Below are 14,746 nucleotides of genomic sequence, written 5' to 3' on the forward strand. Positions count from 1 at the left end.
AGAAAGTAATTTCTCATTTTTCACTTCACAGCCTGTTACCACTTATCTTCAGCAAAGTGGTTTTTTTCAGACCTGTATCTTGACTGTGATGCTAAGCAGCCTTAACACATACAGTGATATTTGCTAAATGGAAAAGAGCAGCATGGGTATGATAAAATTCTTTCCCCTGCAATCTATGGTGTGCAGATTTCAGCAAGTTCTGAGCTGCTCTGATCAGCCTGTTTTTCCATCAAAGTTAGCAGCAAACTTATCAAATCACCTTACAACTGCAAAACACCATTCAGAGTGGAACCCTGAGACCTGCAAAGCCCATATCACAGCCTGGAATCCTTATACACAGTGGGATGGTCATGCTTTTGTCTTTTGCTTTCTGGAACAAGATTTCCTTTCTTACCTCAAATTCAGCATGGCGGTTAATATCCTCTGCCCTCTGTCTGCTCAGGATAAATTCTGCTTCATTAGCCACTCGTACCAGATGCTCCTTCATGGTTTGACTCAGCAACCTGAGGACAGAGAAGATTTAGGAAATGCATTAAGAGAATGAAGCCCAAACATAAAAATCTGGAAATACAGTGTATATATATGCAAATATGTTGGGCTCCTATGACTGACTTTATTGTCCTAAGAAAACAGTATTAAATAAGGTTGGGGGTAATTTTCTGGCAATTAGTAAAATAGTATTTCTATAGTAAACCAAAGTAAATATTAAATAAAATGTAAACACTCCAGACAGTCGTTTGTTTTACCTGAAATAGAGACATATAAAAAAAATCTTTCACATCCACCACCATATAAAGTAAGCAGTTTTTGCATATAAACATGCACAGTTAAAGCTCTGACATTATTGATGTAAAGTCTAAATTAAAAGAAATGCAATGCAATACAGTTTTCCCTTCAAATGGAAGATTGAAATTTTACGGTAAGTATACATTTAAGTAATATTTTCAGGATTATAAAACAGTCTGTCTCACAAATGAAATGCTAAGATATACATTGTTACAGGTTATGTACAGAATAAAGCTGTAATTCAAACTGAGATTTCTGAGGCCTTCATAAACCCTGAGTTTATGAATGGTAGCAGAGCTGACAGATTGAATTACAGCCCAATTATTCTCAGAGTTCACATATTGTTACTAAAAACATTTCCTTTTTAATTAGTTACATTGGGATTCATAAAGTTGAAACTAGCTATACATGAGTCACACTGTTTTAGAAGGTGCATATTTCCACAGGATCACTCAAAGAAACACCAGATAAATCCATTACATGCTCTGTGGATTAAATCTTAAAAATATCTGTTATTAAATCTTTTTTGTAAGGTTTCCAGTTGTAGAAAAGAGTAGCAGAATGTAAAATCACTTGCTTTCCTTGCACATATAAACTAAAGTACATTTCAACAAGTTCAGAGTGCATTGAAAGGCTTTCTTTACAACCACAGGATTTATTATTCAGGATGTCTTCTAATGCATCCAATGTTAATTTTAACCCAAATAACTTATTTATCTGAAATAAGGATCCACCTGTCTCTTACTGTATGTTTGGAAGAGTGATGCTTTGCTGTCTCTTTTCCTATGCTTTCAGAATTCCACACTTGCAGAAGACTTGCAGGCACATGCCTGCTCCCATGAGAAGAAATTCGGAGGCAAAACAACACCTGAAGCTCTTTGTTCACTGCCCCTGTCATTCCAGAAACCTGCAGCACAGCAGCCACATGAGGCCACAAGCTCAGGAACCAGCCAAGTTGGTGGATTAGCCTCTCCCCATGGATGAAGTCTTGAACTAAGAAATATACACAATTCACTGTTTTAGATGTGATTTCTCCTTCTGTTTGGGGAGGCTCGTGCAAAAGTCACTAGTTTGAAACCACATTACAAGCTCCCTTCTTTTTTTTTTTTCTGTTTTTACTCACTGTTAGAATAGATGCAGCTGTTGGGCAACAAACATGCAATTCTGCCAATTTATCTGCATGCATTAGTGACAAACCAGCAACAAGGAACTGTACAAGCAATAGCCTGGGCAGATTCCAAGTGTTTGTCTCTTTCTCCATGATCTCCAGTAGCACACTCAAATCTCACACATAAGCCTTTAAATAAACTCTTTTTTATTGAACTAAGAACTGTTCAAAAAATTAAGGGGATCACAAATGCTCACGTACTACATATTACAAGTTGCATGTAACACAGCTGGACAGTATTCCATTACTTTCCTTGAGTTTGTCAATACCAATATCCTCTGCTAGCTTGACCTGACTTTGAAAAGTAACAGCTGTCCTCTAAAAGGTCTACTTTTAATCTAATTATACACTCTGAGTCCCACTTTTCTTTCACTTGTTTATGAAATCACCCAATATAATAATTGTCGTAACACTTTACAACATGGTTTCCTTTTTTATCTACCAAACATGGTAGATAACTGGTAAGGAGCCCAGCTCCTGCTATGCATGTCCAGAAAGGATGGATGTGTTCCAAACAAAGCAAAGAACTACATTCCCTCACACAGGAACAACACTGTCCAAACAGAGCAGAGATGTACCTAGTGAAAGCAAATACACTTCAGGTTCCAGGAACAGCTTGGTCTCCTATGGATCTGTGGTTTCTTCTGTCACCCTCAGCTCTCCTTACTAACCCCACACACTTGCCTCACTTTCTCTATGATACTCCACACAGGGGTAGGCCAGGTAGATGAAACTGAGACAAGATTTTTCTTTTCTTCTTCTTTTTTTTTTTTTTACATTAAAGAACTTTAAAATTTAATCTTTCTTTTCAGTTCAACCTTTTCCAAACACTGCATATGCTCAGATTAGCTTTCTCATAACAAACAATTCAAGTTGCATTATCATCTAGGGCAGTGTGGAGTTCCTTTATGAAAACAGTATCCACATACAAGGCATACCACACAGATTTCTATTTTGAGTTTACCACTTAAGTATGGAACTTTGCCAAAGAAATATATATATCCTTACATATATATAATGATGGCATGATATAATAGAGGAGTCTGTAGCCATCAATAAAAATCAAAGCAAATATGAGCTCACAGCTCCTGTATAAATGAACACACCTCTGGTAATATGCTTAAAATTAAATTCTAATCACCTACTAAAGACAAATTTTGGGAACCTTGGCAGCTGCTAGTTTTCCATTTAAGGGAAACAAAATGTTGAACAGAAATTTGTTAAGTGTAGCTCACTGCTGTCAATAAAACAATTGTTTCCAGGTGAGCAGACCACTGCGGAAGCAAGGACAGGATTCTGACTCTTGCTGAAGAATTAGCTCTACTCCAAACCACAGACAAAACATTTTGTATATGAGGGAGAGCCTATAAACTTAATTATCTAGATCAGGTAACTTTGAGAAACAAAGGCTTTATTAAGAAAAAAATGTTTAGAAACACCTGATGCTCCTCACTAAGCCAGTAAGTGGCACTTCACGGATTTAAAGGATCATAATGGTTCTTTCTGGTTCCTGCCTTGGCCTCCCATACAAATCGATCATGAATGTCTTCCTGAAAACAATTTCATTTCCTCCATCAAGTTTGTACATTCTGTTCACACTACAGGAGAGCTTCCAGAAAAATGCTCTTTGTTTTTGCTTGTTTGTGGGGAGTTTTTTGGTGCTTTTTTGTTTGTGGTTTGTTGGGTTTTTTTTAATAAGGCTTGAATCTTATAGAATCATAAATTGATTTCAGTTGGAAGGGACCTTAAGGATCATCTCCAAGCCCATGCCATGGGCAGGGACACCTTCCACTAGACCAGATTGCTCAGAGCCCCATCCAGCCTGGCCTTGAACACTTCCAGGGATGAAGCATCTGCAGCTTCTCTGGGCCAACTGTGCCAGACCAAAAATATATTTTACACCATATTCTCCCATAAAATAGTTTTATAATAAGGAAATTACTGTCAATTAAAACAAAGACAAAAATTCCCTTAACATTTTTGTACTTTTATCCTGATTTTTCTTCCCCAGCAACTAGATTACATTAGTAACCAGTTAAACAAAAATTTCATCTGAAACACATTAAATACTTTTTTTTACAGCAAAATGACAGCTTTTCCTTTCTTTGAGTAAACAGATTGACTTTTTTGTCTTTTTCAAAGTATGCACACCCAAGCTTAAAGATAAACTCAAGTCTAATCGTTTCCTTCTTGCTGATGCTTCGTAATCCCCATATGAAGGTCCACGGACCACGCTTGCCTTATATTATCTCATATACCTGCTGATTTTTTTCAGTACTATTAAACACCAAATTGGTGTTGAATGTGCTGATTTACACTCCACCATCCTGACAGATTCTCTTCTTGTTTGTTCTTATTTATTACATGCTATTGAATTATTATTTTCCTGAACTTAATACAAGAGGAATGTGGATGGAGTGTGGATGGACACATTTTGTAGAAGTTGGACATGATTATTTATGAGTGCAAAGACTTTGGGTACTGGGGCTACTCTTCTGCTTGCAGTGCACAGCAGATTCAAGGTCTCAGACAAACTTTTCTTCCCAAGCACTTTTTTTCCACACTGAAATATTTTAAAACATGTGCTAAACTTTGAAAAGATGAGCACCCTAGTAAAAACAAGCAAGGGGATGGATTCCATGCTGGAAGTTAAATATATACTTGCATATTTTGCTGGGTCAGGAATGAAGTGCTGAACCACTGAGAGAAAGAGTTCTAGCCAAATGCATGAGATAGACTGATCTTCATTGTTATGCTGGAAAACTATGAGATACAGAACTAAAACTCCTCCTCCAATTTCTGGCTGCTGAAGGCTTAGATGACCAAGTAAAAAAGCAGCTCCTTATAACAAGGAAAAATTAAGAAGTACAAGAGACAAAAATATAAACAGAAATGTGCAAAGCAAGAGTAAGTGAGAGACTGAGAAATTCTGGACTACTATTACTGATGTCTAACAATTATCAGTTTTAGTCAAAGTATGAAAAAAGGTTCTTAGGTGACATTGGCAACATTTAGGCACAAATCTATCACAAACTACTGTGGGGAGAGACTGTAAGTTCCATGTGCTCCACAACAGAGAACTCTGAGACAGCCAAGCAAGGTGACCTCTCCTACTTGCACTCCTTCCTCATAAACCTGGCATGTAGGAGATTCTCTGACTTCAAAAGGGGATATGTTCTACATGGATATAGGTGGACTTTTATGGGATCTGACTGTTCAATGTGCTAAGTAGTGGAATTACTGTTGCAAGGGCATTTTACAATTGCTTTGTGGAACATAGATTCTGTACTTTACAGATACTCTGCTGAATTCTCAAAGAATATTGTTAGTCCATAAAGTCTTAAAGACTGAAGTTTGAACAAATTTATTGACCTAAAACGGGAGACCACCCCTAAGCTGTGCAGACTCACCAAAATGCTGACTTGGACACACACTAGCATTAAATGAAACAGGAGTTTTAAACGGTAGCTGAGGGAAAATCCAATATTTTCTATCTAGGAGAGCCTCTTAGGACATGGCAGAGCCCATTGAAAACCATTGTGTGCACATTTCAAAGCCACTGCACAGTATTGTTGGAGGTGATTTCTGAAAATGTCCCATCAGATGGCAATAGTACAGTACATGCACACAACACAGCACGAATACCTTCTTGTTACACTTGCAATAATTTAGTTTTTAGAAAGCAGATGTTATCAAAAACTTTCCATATTAAAAAAAAACATTTCAGAACTCCCAGGTGCCCAAAAGTGGTTAATGAATTTCCTTTTTCATAGACCCAACAAATTAATTATGTATTCTCACAAGCAAAACCTACCTTTGCAACATAAATACCCTTCAAAACTCAGTGAAATAAAGAATTGGTTTTTCAAATGGTTGTGTCCACCACAGTATAGCTTAGTGCACACACATGCACACAAAAAAAATAGGTAGCATGAAGAACCCCACCCAAGTCAACTTATCCAGCTCTGGCACATATTCAGGCTACAATTCCTAACTTTCAGCACATTTAAAATGCTATTTTAAGTCCAGCCTAATGATCTTATGTATTCAAATTCACACATTAACAAAGCTGCTTTTCCTTTTTCTTAAACTAACCAAAACAATAACCTCAAGACTCAGAAAATAAATCATCAAAAATCTCTTTTACAAAACGTACCACCTAAACAGAAATGGTTATTAAAATTCAAAAAGAAAGGAAATGTGGAAACCATGTCTTTTTTTCTTATGAAACAAGGCTGAGGTGCAGTTCTATGTCATTAGAATCTCAGGACTAGGAGGCTGCAGCACGGGGAGCAGACTAGCAGTAATCAATTCTACTTTGGACCAGACTGCATTTATCATTTTTCTCCAGAGCCTTTTTTGGTCAATTATGCACAAAGTCTGACAGTTATCATCCATTTTTTCATTAATAGCTGTATTTTTCTAACTGTTTTTCCATCACAGTAGTTGCTCCTATGGCAACACAACCCTCCAACATTCATTCCTTGAGAGTGACCGCAGCGTTACGAGCGAGAGACAACTGAATGGGGCAGCCTACATCTGTCCCCCATTTTCCATTCAGAAAGCATCCAAATAATTGGCCAGCTAGCTTGATTGCCAAGTATTCAATATTAAAAATATTGCATTCATGATCAGTCAAAAGCAATACACAGAATTTAAGACAAGGAACAGCAGGTGACATATGTTTAAATTTTGTTAGTATAGTTCTTAAATTCATTCCCCACCCCCTCAGCTATAAAAATATAGATGATTACAGCATTCCAGGTTTTATACTATTAGATCTTATGTTTTGAGAGCATAATACTGTTGCATTTGGTTGTTTCTGGAGAGGTTTGGGACCTTTTTTTGGTTGGTTGATGGAGTTTTTACTTGCTACAGATGTTAAATTTGCATTCTGTTTGTCTTCCTTCTCCTTCCAATAACTTCTGAATTAATTGCACAATTCCAACAAATATTTTTAATAGAAGGCTATAGTGTCTCAAAAATAATAATTTTAAATCCAAGGGAGCACAAAATCCTTTCCAAGATTCCTTTGGGAAAAGAAAAAAAGTTGGTTTCAAATACACTGAAAGACCCATTAGAAAATGCTCTGATACAGAGGGGAGAATTTTGATTAGATTTCATTCCTCAATAGACAACAAAGAACAGGGCAATAAAAAAAAGCTACAGAAAAACAAGCATGGATACACTTATGAATACTTATGTTTTGGGTTGCCTTGATTGAATAAGAACTTGAAAAAGCAAAGGTAAGGAGAGAAAATTATACATGGGTTCTGCTAATTTAATGAGTTTGTCTTTAAACCAAATATTTGGGGACTATTTTAGTGAATATTAATTTACAAGTGTATAAAAATGTAAGCATAGAACATTGTTCCATAATTCTTCAGATGGCCAAGGAAACTGTGCTTGAGAATATTAAAATGAAGCATCTTCTAGAGTCTCTTCAACTGAAAATTGGAAAGAATAATTGCTGCAGCATGCTTAGGAGACTGATCCCTCAACCCCTGCCATGCCAAAGCCATTATCACCCCAAAGGGGATAATAACTGTCATGCCTGCTCTCAAGCTCGAATACGTTTGTTAGTGCCCTGACTGATACAGAAAACAAGATCCAGCATAAGAGATGCTTCACACTAAAGTGTGCTAATGAATCACAGCGACAGCAGAGGGCTTTCAACTTCACACAGCACAGGAGCTGCTCACTAACCAACCAGTCAACTACAGGAAATCAGGCTCTAGCAAAGAGGCATTTGTACATGCAAGGAAATAAAACAAAGCTGAGCTTGGTTTGGTTCATAAATAATAGCCCCACCATCTTGTGCATAAGGAGGAAACAAATTAGTTCCAGGGTGCAAAAAAGGAATCCGTCTGGGCACCTCAGAAGTCTCCAAAGGAGAGGGCTGGCCATGGCAGTGAACTAGATCCACCTAAAGGATGGTTCTGGTGAACAAATTCCCTGGTCATTACGTTCTCATGTTCAGGCTCCAAAAGAGACTCACCCTAAAGGGAAGATCCAAAGGTGAAAGGCAAGCACAAAGAATGAAATCCAGACTGACAGAAGTTCAGCAGGCTAAGGAAAACATTTCACAACCTGTCCTGCTGCTGCACAGATGGCTCAGTACATGGAGGAGCCATGGGGACAAGCACCTTTTTAACAAGGTTTCAAAGAGCATTAATAGTGTCCCCAGACACTACAATAACAGAGAACAATACTTACTACTTTTTATTAAAACCAGATTAATGTTAAACATAGCAATGTATTGAAATTGATGTATCTTTTACTGCACAGAAAGAGGTTATTCTTCAATACCTGCTCCTTTACCTTACATTCTGTAGCTTGCTGGATTTCTGCACTGGCTTTTTTCTTTTTACTATGCTTATAACCTGGACTTCAGGCCTTCAGTTGTGTATTTCTGTTTTAGGCAGCTTTACAGTTCTGTATTTCCACCCACCAGCTTCCTGTTCAGAGATTTTCTTTCAGTTCAAGACTCAAAACTTCACAAACTAATCAATTCTGCTCTACACATGAAGAGGGTGTGATCTACCTGGAAAGGCAGGGAGCAGCTTTTCTGAGGAACACATTAGTTACTTGTGAACATGGAGAAATTCAGGCCAACACATTCTGAATGCAGCACACACACCGTAGATCTTATGAGTCCCAGAGGCAAACTTTCTGCACGTATTTCTGTCCAGGGAATCCTAGCCAAAACATGGCAAGCCTAAATCTAAAACTTCCAACTGCTGAGAGAAAGAGAGGTACATTCATACCTTTCACATAAAAGCAAAATATACATTTGAAAGCAAGCAGAAGAGAGATTTACATCTCCCCTTCTAGACTTCTTCCAGAAAGATTTTTCAGTCATCTCATTTGCCCAATAAAAAAACCCAGTAGAACATACCTCAAGCTGGAATATCCTACAGCACAATTAGTCCAAAAAAATCTAGTAATAAGCACTGGGAATAAAACTCTGATTTACAAAGATTATAGGATGACCAAATTCCCCCCACCAAGGCAGTAGGAAATAGCAATTCTGTGATTCCACAAATTCCAGGCAGTTCTTCCAGTCCTTGATTTTACTTATTGTAACTCCCACATCATGGTGCCCTACAGAAATCCCTCCCTATCCCATCCTTCCCTGGTGCTGAACCAGTTCTGTCTTTTCTACAACTACTTTGTCATATTTTCTTGTGCACTTGTAGAAACAATCTAAAATTCAGCTTTTATTGTATAACTATGCAGCTAAAGTCTAAATCAGAAGCATTCAGATATTTTCGTAAGTTTCAATTAAAAGACTTTAGCTTTTGGAGTTTCTAAGACTATAATGTTATGGCAAAAATATACAAAAAATAGCAAATACAATAAAACACAAGGTCTGAGATGTTTTAGTCCAAGTGTTAGCTTATGTGCAAGAAAAATAATGTGCAAATTGCATAAAGAGAAGGACAGAGTAGTTCTGGAATACAGTTCCTATTATTTGAGGGATAATAGTTTGATTTTAGTGATTGCTGAAAAGCCACAAAGCACTGCAATTCAGCAGTAACTATAAAGGCTCCTATAAACAGCAACAGAAGAAAATGGAGGCAGATAGAAGGAGTAATTTTTAAGAAATTAATCCCCTCTCCACCAAAATGAATGTTATGCTCCCACATAAAAAAAAAAAAAAAAAAAACCTAAAAGAAAACCCAACTCTGCTACACATCAGAAATGAAATGAAGTAACAATTACACAGACATTTTCTGCTAACCAAAACCACACTTCCTAGTCTTCAAGGGATCATTTGTCCCTGAGACAACCACTCTGGCTCAGGCTGGAGTCGAAGTTATTGATGTTGTTTATGGAGGTGGGGGAGTGATTCCATCTGTCTGTGATGGGCACTGCATGTTTTGAGGAGAAAACAGTCAATTCCAAACAGTTTACTGATAGAAATCTTGACCTGGACGAGCTGAATAGCTACTGGGTGACTGCCATGCACAGCTCAGTCTCAGCAACTGATTTGTCCATGATAATCATCTTACACAGATGAACCTTACATTGTGGTTTACATGTGTGTGGGATCTCTATGTTATCTATGCTAATAAAACATTAATCAAAGGCCAAATTTATAGCAGGCATTTTGTAAGTAAGGTCAAGACAGGTCAGCCTCACATAATAGGAAACAACTATAGGCTAGATCTTAACACTGTAACTGAACACCCTTGTTACTTTACCTTGGCCCTTGGGATCAAGACTGGTAGCAAAATGTTTTTCCTGCCTCAGAATGGTGTTTCGCCTACCATAAACTGAAATGCAACCATTAAAAGCCATTAAAATGGCCATTATTTTTATGTATCTTGAGAACATTTACATCTTAAGAAAAAAAAATCTCAAATAGCCATTTCTCCATTCCTAAAATGATAAAATGGTATTTCCATAGCATATTAATTTATGTGATAAATTATTATGGTTTTAGTTAGATAGTTGTCCTAACTACGTAAAATTTATTTTCTATTTGGATTCTAACCAGCTGAAGTTACTCACTAACTGAAGTTACATTTAAATAAATGGCATTTCTTATAATACACCTTAGGTAACTCAATAAGACGTCTTGAAAAAAATCCTTTAGAAAAAGGTAAACACTGTTCTTAGTCTGCCTCAACAACTGATTCAATATTAATGAATAATATATTGATGGTTCTGAACACTGATACAAGTCAAAGAGCATGGCCTCATCACCTGCTCTGTCATTTTCTGTAAGTTTCAATAATATACATATAAAGTTATGGATAGAACATTAAACTAATTGGTAATATTAAGAGGGTTTTTTCCTTAGAGGGCCTCTCCTCCTTTCTAGTTTAAGAGATAGATCAGAAATGAATGAGCAAACTGGAATCTAATTTTTGAGACAGAGGCTTATCTCACAATTCCTAGCAGTAATGTCTTTCAAATATCAATTCCCTTTCTCAAGAGATTAGCTGAATACAAATTATAGCTTCAACATTAACCAGTACACAAGGACAGGAAGAAAGAAAATCTATGACACACAGATAAGCAAAGTATTTAATGAAACTAAAGAGCATTGAGATTCTGCAAAATCCCATATTCAGAATTAGAACTGAACCAAAGAACTAAAGAACATGAAACCATGCTCGTAAAACTTTACAAAAATTACACAAAAAGGAAGAAGAAAAATTATTTTTAAAAAGTTTCAAGGCACAGAATTCCCTGAAGGCTAAGGCAGAGATGCTATCAAATATTGTGACTTACCTTCCTTCATTAACAAGCTCAATAAAGGCCAGGCCAGCATTCTTCTGTATAGAGTTTTGCCACTCCTGGGTAAAGACAAAACAGAAGAGAAAACTAGCTGTATAAAAACAGAACTTGGAAGAGGCATTTTCAGAGACAAAATAAGACCCTTTCTTTTCCACTTTAGCAACTTACAGCACCCTCAGCAAACACACAAAGCATTAATTGTGTGCAGATCTGGAAGCAATGAATGCCAGCATGAAGGAACAGGGCAGCATCATTTTCTTAAGATCATATTAATGGGAGAAGAAAATCCAAAAACATCCCACAAAGGATTCCATCCTTGTCCTTTGTTATGTCATGCAATAATCCTGAACTTGCTCTGGTTCATGGATGCTTTTTGCCTTTTTGAACCATGATAGTGCCTGAAACTGTTTCACATTAAGGCAAAGGTTATCTCTTAGACACAAATTTCTCTTGTAGCTTAAACCCTAGTAGGGATATTTCCTAATAACAACCCTCACTTCAGCATCACATAGTCACCTCTAATCATTTGAAAAACATCTGTTAACAATCCAAATATTGCACCATTAATACATTATGTTTTTTTTTAATGAAACATTTTTAACAGACTGAAATAATGCTAATGGTAGATGAACATGCACTGCACATTCCTTAAGTCCAGCTGAACCTTGAATTAAGCAAAACTCTACACCTCTTAAACATGTAGGTGGGTTTTGCCTGGCTCCCATAAGAGACACAGGTGAGCAACCAACTCAGATGACCTATCACTGGGGCTTGTTATCCTCATTTGAAAGATGAGAAGAAAACAAAATTACTTAACAAACACAGAAAATAGATTTTTATAATCTTAGACCACATAGGAACAAGTTAACCTAGTTAAAAATTAGAGCAGTAAATAAGTGTGTACCTCATCTTTTGGGGAAAATGCAGGGGCAAATAGAACAGGACAAATACAGCTCTTGATTTAACTCATCAGCTCCTCTAATCTAATACAAAAGACTGATTCTGCAGCAGACAAATACTTAAGTTTCATGCGCTGTTCCACATCAGCTTCCTTGGTTTTTTACTCTTTGTTCTATGAAATAATAATCCTACTGATTATCTACATGATTATCATTGTGGTTATTTTAAAAAAAATCTCATCAGCTAAGGCAGGGAAAAAGTTCAAAACAGGAAAAACATCTTAAACAAATTTCAGATTTCTGAATGTAGGAGGTTTTTAACACACAGTGTCAGGGTGCATTTTTTGGTGCTCAGTGTTGCAGAATTACCTCTCAGTCAGTGAGACAAAGGTTTGATCAGACACACACTGAAACAACGTTGTTATTAACAACTTAAATCCTGCCTCTCTGCCCCCGCCAAAAAAAAAAAAAAAAAAGTATTTGCAAATTTCAAGTGCAGGGGAGAAATTATTACTCTGATTTCTCAAGCTGTTTTTCCAGGCCTAACACATGCTTATCGTGTTTATCGTGCCCATCATGTTTAAGCTGCAACAATGCATTACAATTTTCAAGGAGTCAGAATTAAAAGCAGAATAACTGGAACACGTGATGTATTATTCATCACATATTATAAATGTAGTCTAGTGGAAAACAAAAAGCCTTTTAGTTTCTAATACTCTAAATGAAAGAACACATGCAAATAATCCTTCTAAGAGGTTTTAAATGTAGTATCAGGTTCTAAATATTTAGCTTTATATAATGATAACTGAAACTATTCTGTTGGCTGAAGTGTGAGAAAACTCAAAAAAAGCAAACTATTTTTTTCCATTTATGACACTGTCCATCTGTTGTTCTGCTTTTTAAAGAGCTCACAACAATACCTGAAAATTTAATTGGTGAAGATGGAGGCTGCCAAAAGTGAAAAGAAAGTGCATTTATCATGATACTTTTCAGCATTTTCCTCTACATCAGACATCATCAAAGAAGGTGTTAGTCTAAACATTTTCATAAATCACAGCTGAACACACCCTAAAGCTTATTTTAATAGTTGAAAGAAAAGACTAATGGTCTTCATCTTTCATGATCCATTCAGTATTTCCCCACAGTATATGTTCACTCTCAAACAATTACACTCAGTATACATACTGCATTATTATATCAGCATCTTAGTTATCCATCTCCCAAAGGTATTAGGGAAAAAACATGTTAAAAGCTTCAAACTCAACCACTAATGCAACTAAATAACTATGAAACACATTTCAGCACTTTTCTGAGGAAGGGCTGATCAACTGAGTCGATAATTTCATACCTGTTCTAAGCTGTAGGTAATTGACCATCATTTCCCGTGGCTGTAAATGTTCAGTGACCAAGAGATATCATCTACTTCTAATGCTTTTGGTCACTGAACTCTCAACAGTGAAGCAAGGGGAAAACCAAGAAGCAATAGACACGATCACAAATAACTTCAATGAAAAATCACCATAACAAGGACACAAATAAGAAATCACTTTTTATTCAAATACTTTGTCTGATAAGGAAATTTCCTAACTCGTTACTGTGTCACCTATTTCCTTAATAGAAACTATAAACAGCCCCATGAATACCCTAGGCAAGGACTAAAACCTTTCCTGAAATGGTGCTGCAAACCAGATCTGAATTATAATTTTGTATGAAATAACATACTACATTTCCTTTCTATACAACTCAGCTCTGAAGTGAGCAAAAATACATCCCAGTCCTCTATAGCTTTAATTTTATATCATCAACAAGTTTCATTAGCACAGTCTTACTGAGTGCACAAGGGTCATTAAATGAAAACATTAAACAGTAGTGGTCTTAAACCCCTCCTTTCAGAAACTAATCATCTCCCTCGAGGTTGATATCATGACCCGTTGTCCTATTTGAGTAATGCTGGGGTTATTTAATCTGTTTTACAGTGGGGGTTTTTAATTAACCTTAACTAATGATCAGTTGTAGGACAGCACCAAATTCTCTAATAAAACTCAAATTACTACATTTACTTTTTTCTAGGAAATACCAAGACCAACAGCATGCATTAGACTATAACCAAAGACCAAAACACAGAAAATACCACAAGCTGGATAAGACTATAGCCAGCAACAAGATTAGTGTAGCAAACAGGCTTCAGTTCTTGTACATCCCATTTTATGTCATTGTGCCTACAAGTGTATGTGTAGCTATCTCAATCTTCAGATACATTTAAAAGTCTTCCAAACTATTTCATCCTCATATTTGCTTTCATATAAAACAAGGTACATCTCTAATCCCACAGAATGATCAGATAAGTGAAGTTCTTAAAAAATTTCTCCCTTCAATTCAATTTTTTTCCATTTGTTATTGGCTTCCTATCCATTCTGAGTATCCTTGTTCAGATCAAATAGTTCAGGAACTGCTTATTTACCCAAAAAGCCTTTTTCTGTGAGAACCAGATAGCAGGAGCCAGCTTCATAACAAAGAATGCAGTTGGTTCTTTACACAATGTGTAAAGAATCTATCCCCAAAAGCATACCATGGTGATTAAAAGTTCAATAGGATCAAGAGGAAACAGAACAAGTACACATAAAAAAAAAATAAACACATTAAT

The 14,746-nt window shown here is 36.4% G+C and overlaps 1 protein-coding gene across 1 annotated transcript in view; it reads right to left on the reverse strand.

The window, feature by feature from the left end:
* The window catches only part of LRBA (LPS responsive beige-like anchor protein), a 370,657-nt gene that overhangs the window by 238,541 nt on the left and 117,370 nt on the right, over positions 1 to 14,746 (reverse strand). The window contains exons 35-36 of the mRNA XM_058804238.1: positions 11,198 to 11,262; positions 395 to 503 (exon numbers count right to left, since the gene is read on the reverse strand). Coding sequence (XP_058660221.1) covers positions 395 to 503; positions 11,198 to 11,262 — 174 coding nt within the window. The remainder of the gene's footprint in view (positions 1 to 394; positions 504 to 11,197; positions 11,263 to 14,746) is intronic.

Source organism: Ammospiza caudacuta, chromosome 4, assembly GCF_027887145.1.
Source record: "Ammospiza caudacuta isolate bAmmCau1 chromosome 4, bAmmCau1.pri, whole genome shotgun sequence".
NCBI lineage: Eukaryota > Metazoa > Chordata > Aves > Passeriformes > Passerellidae > Ammospiza > Ammospiza caudacuta.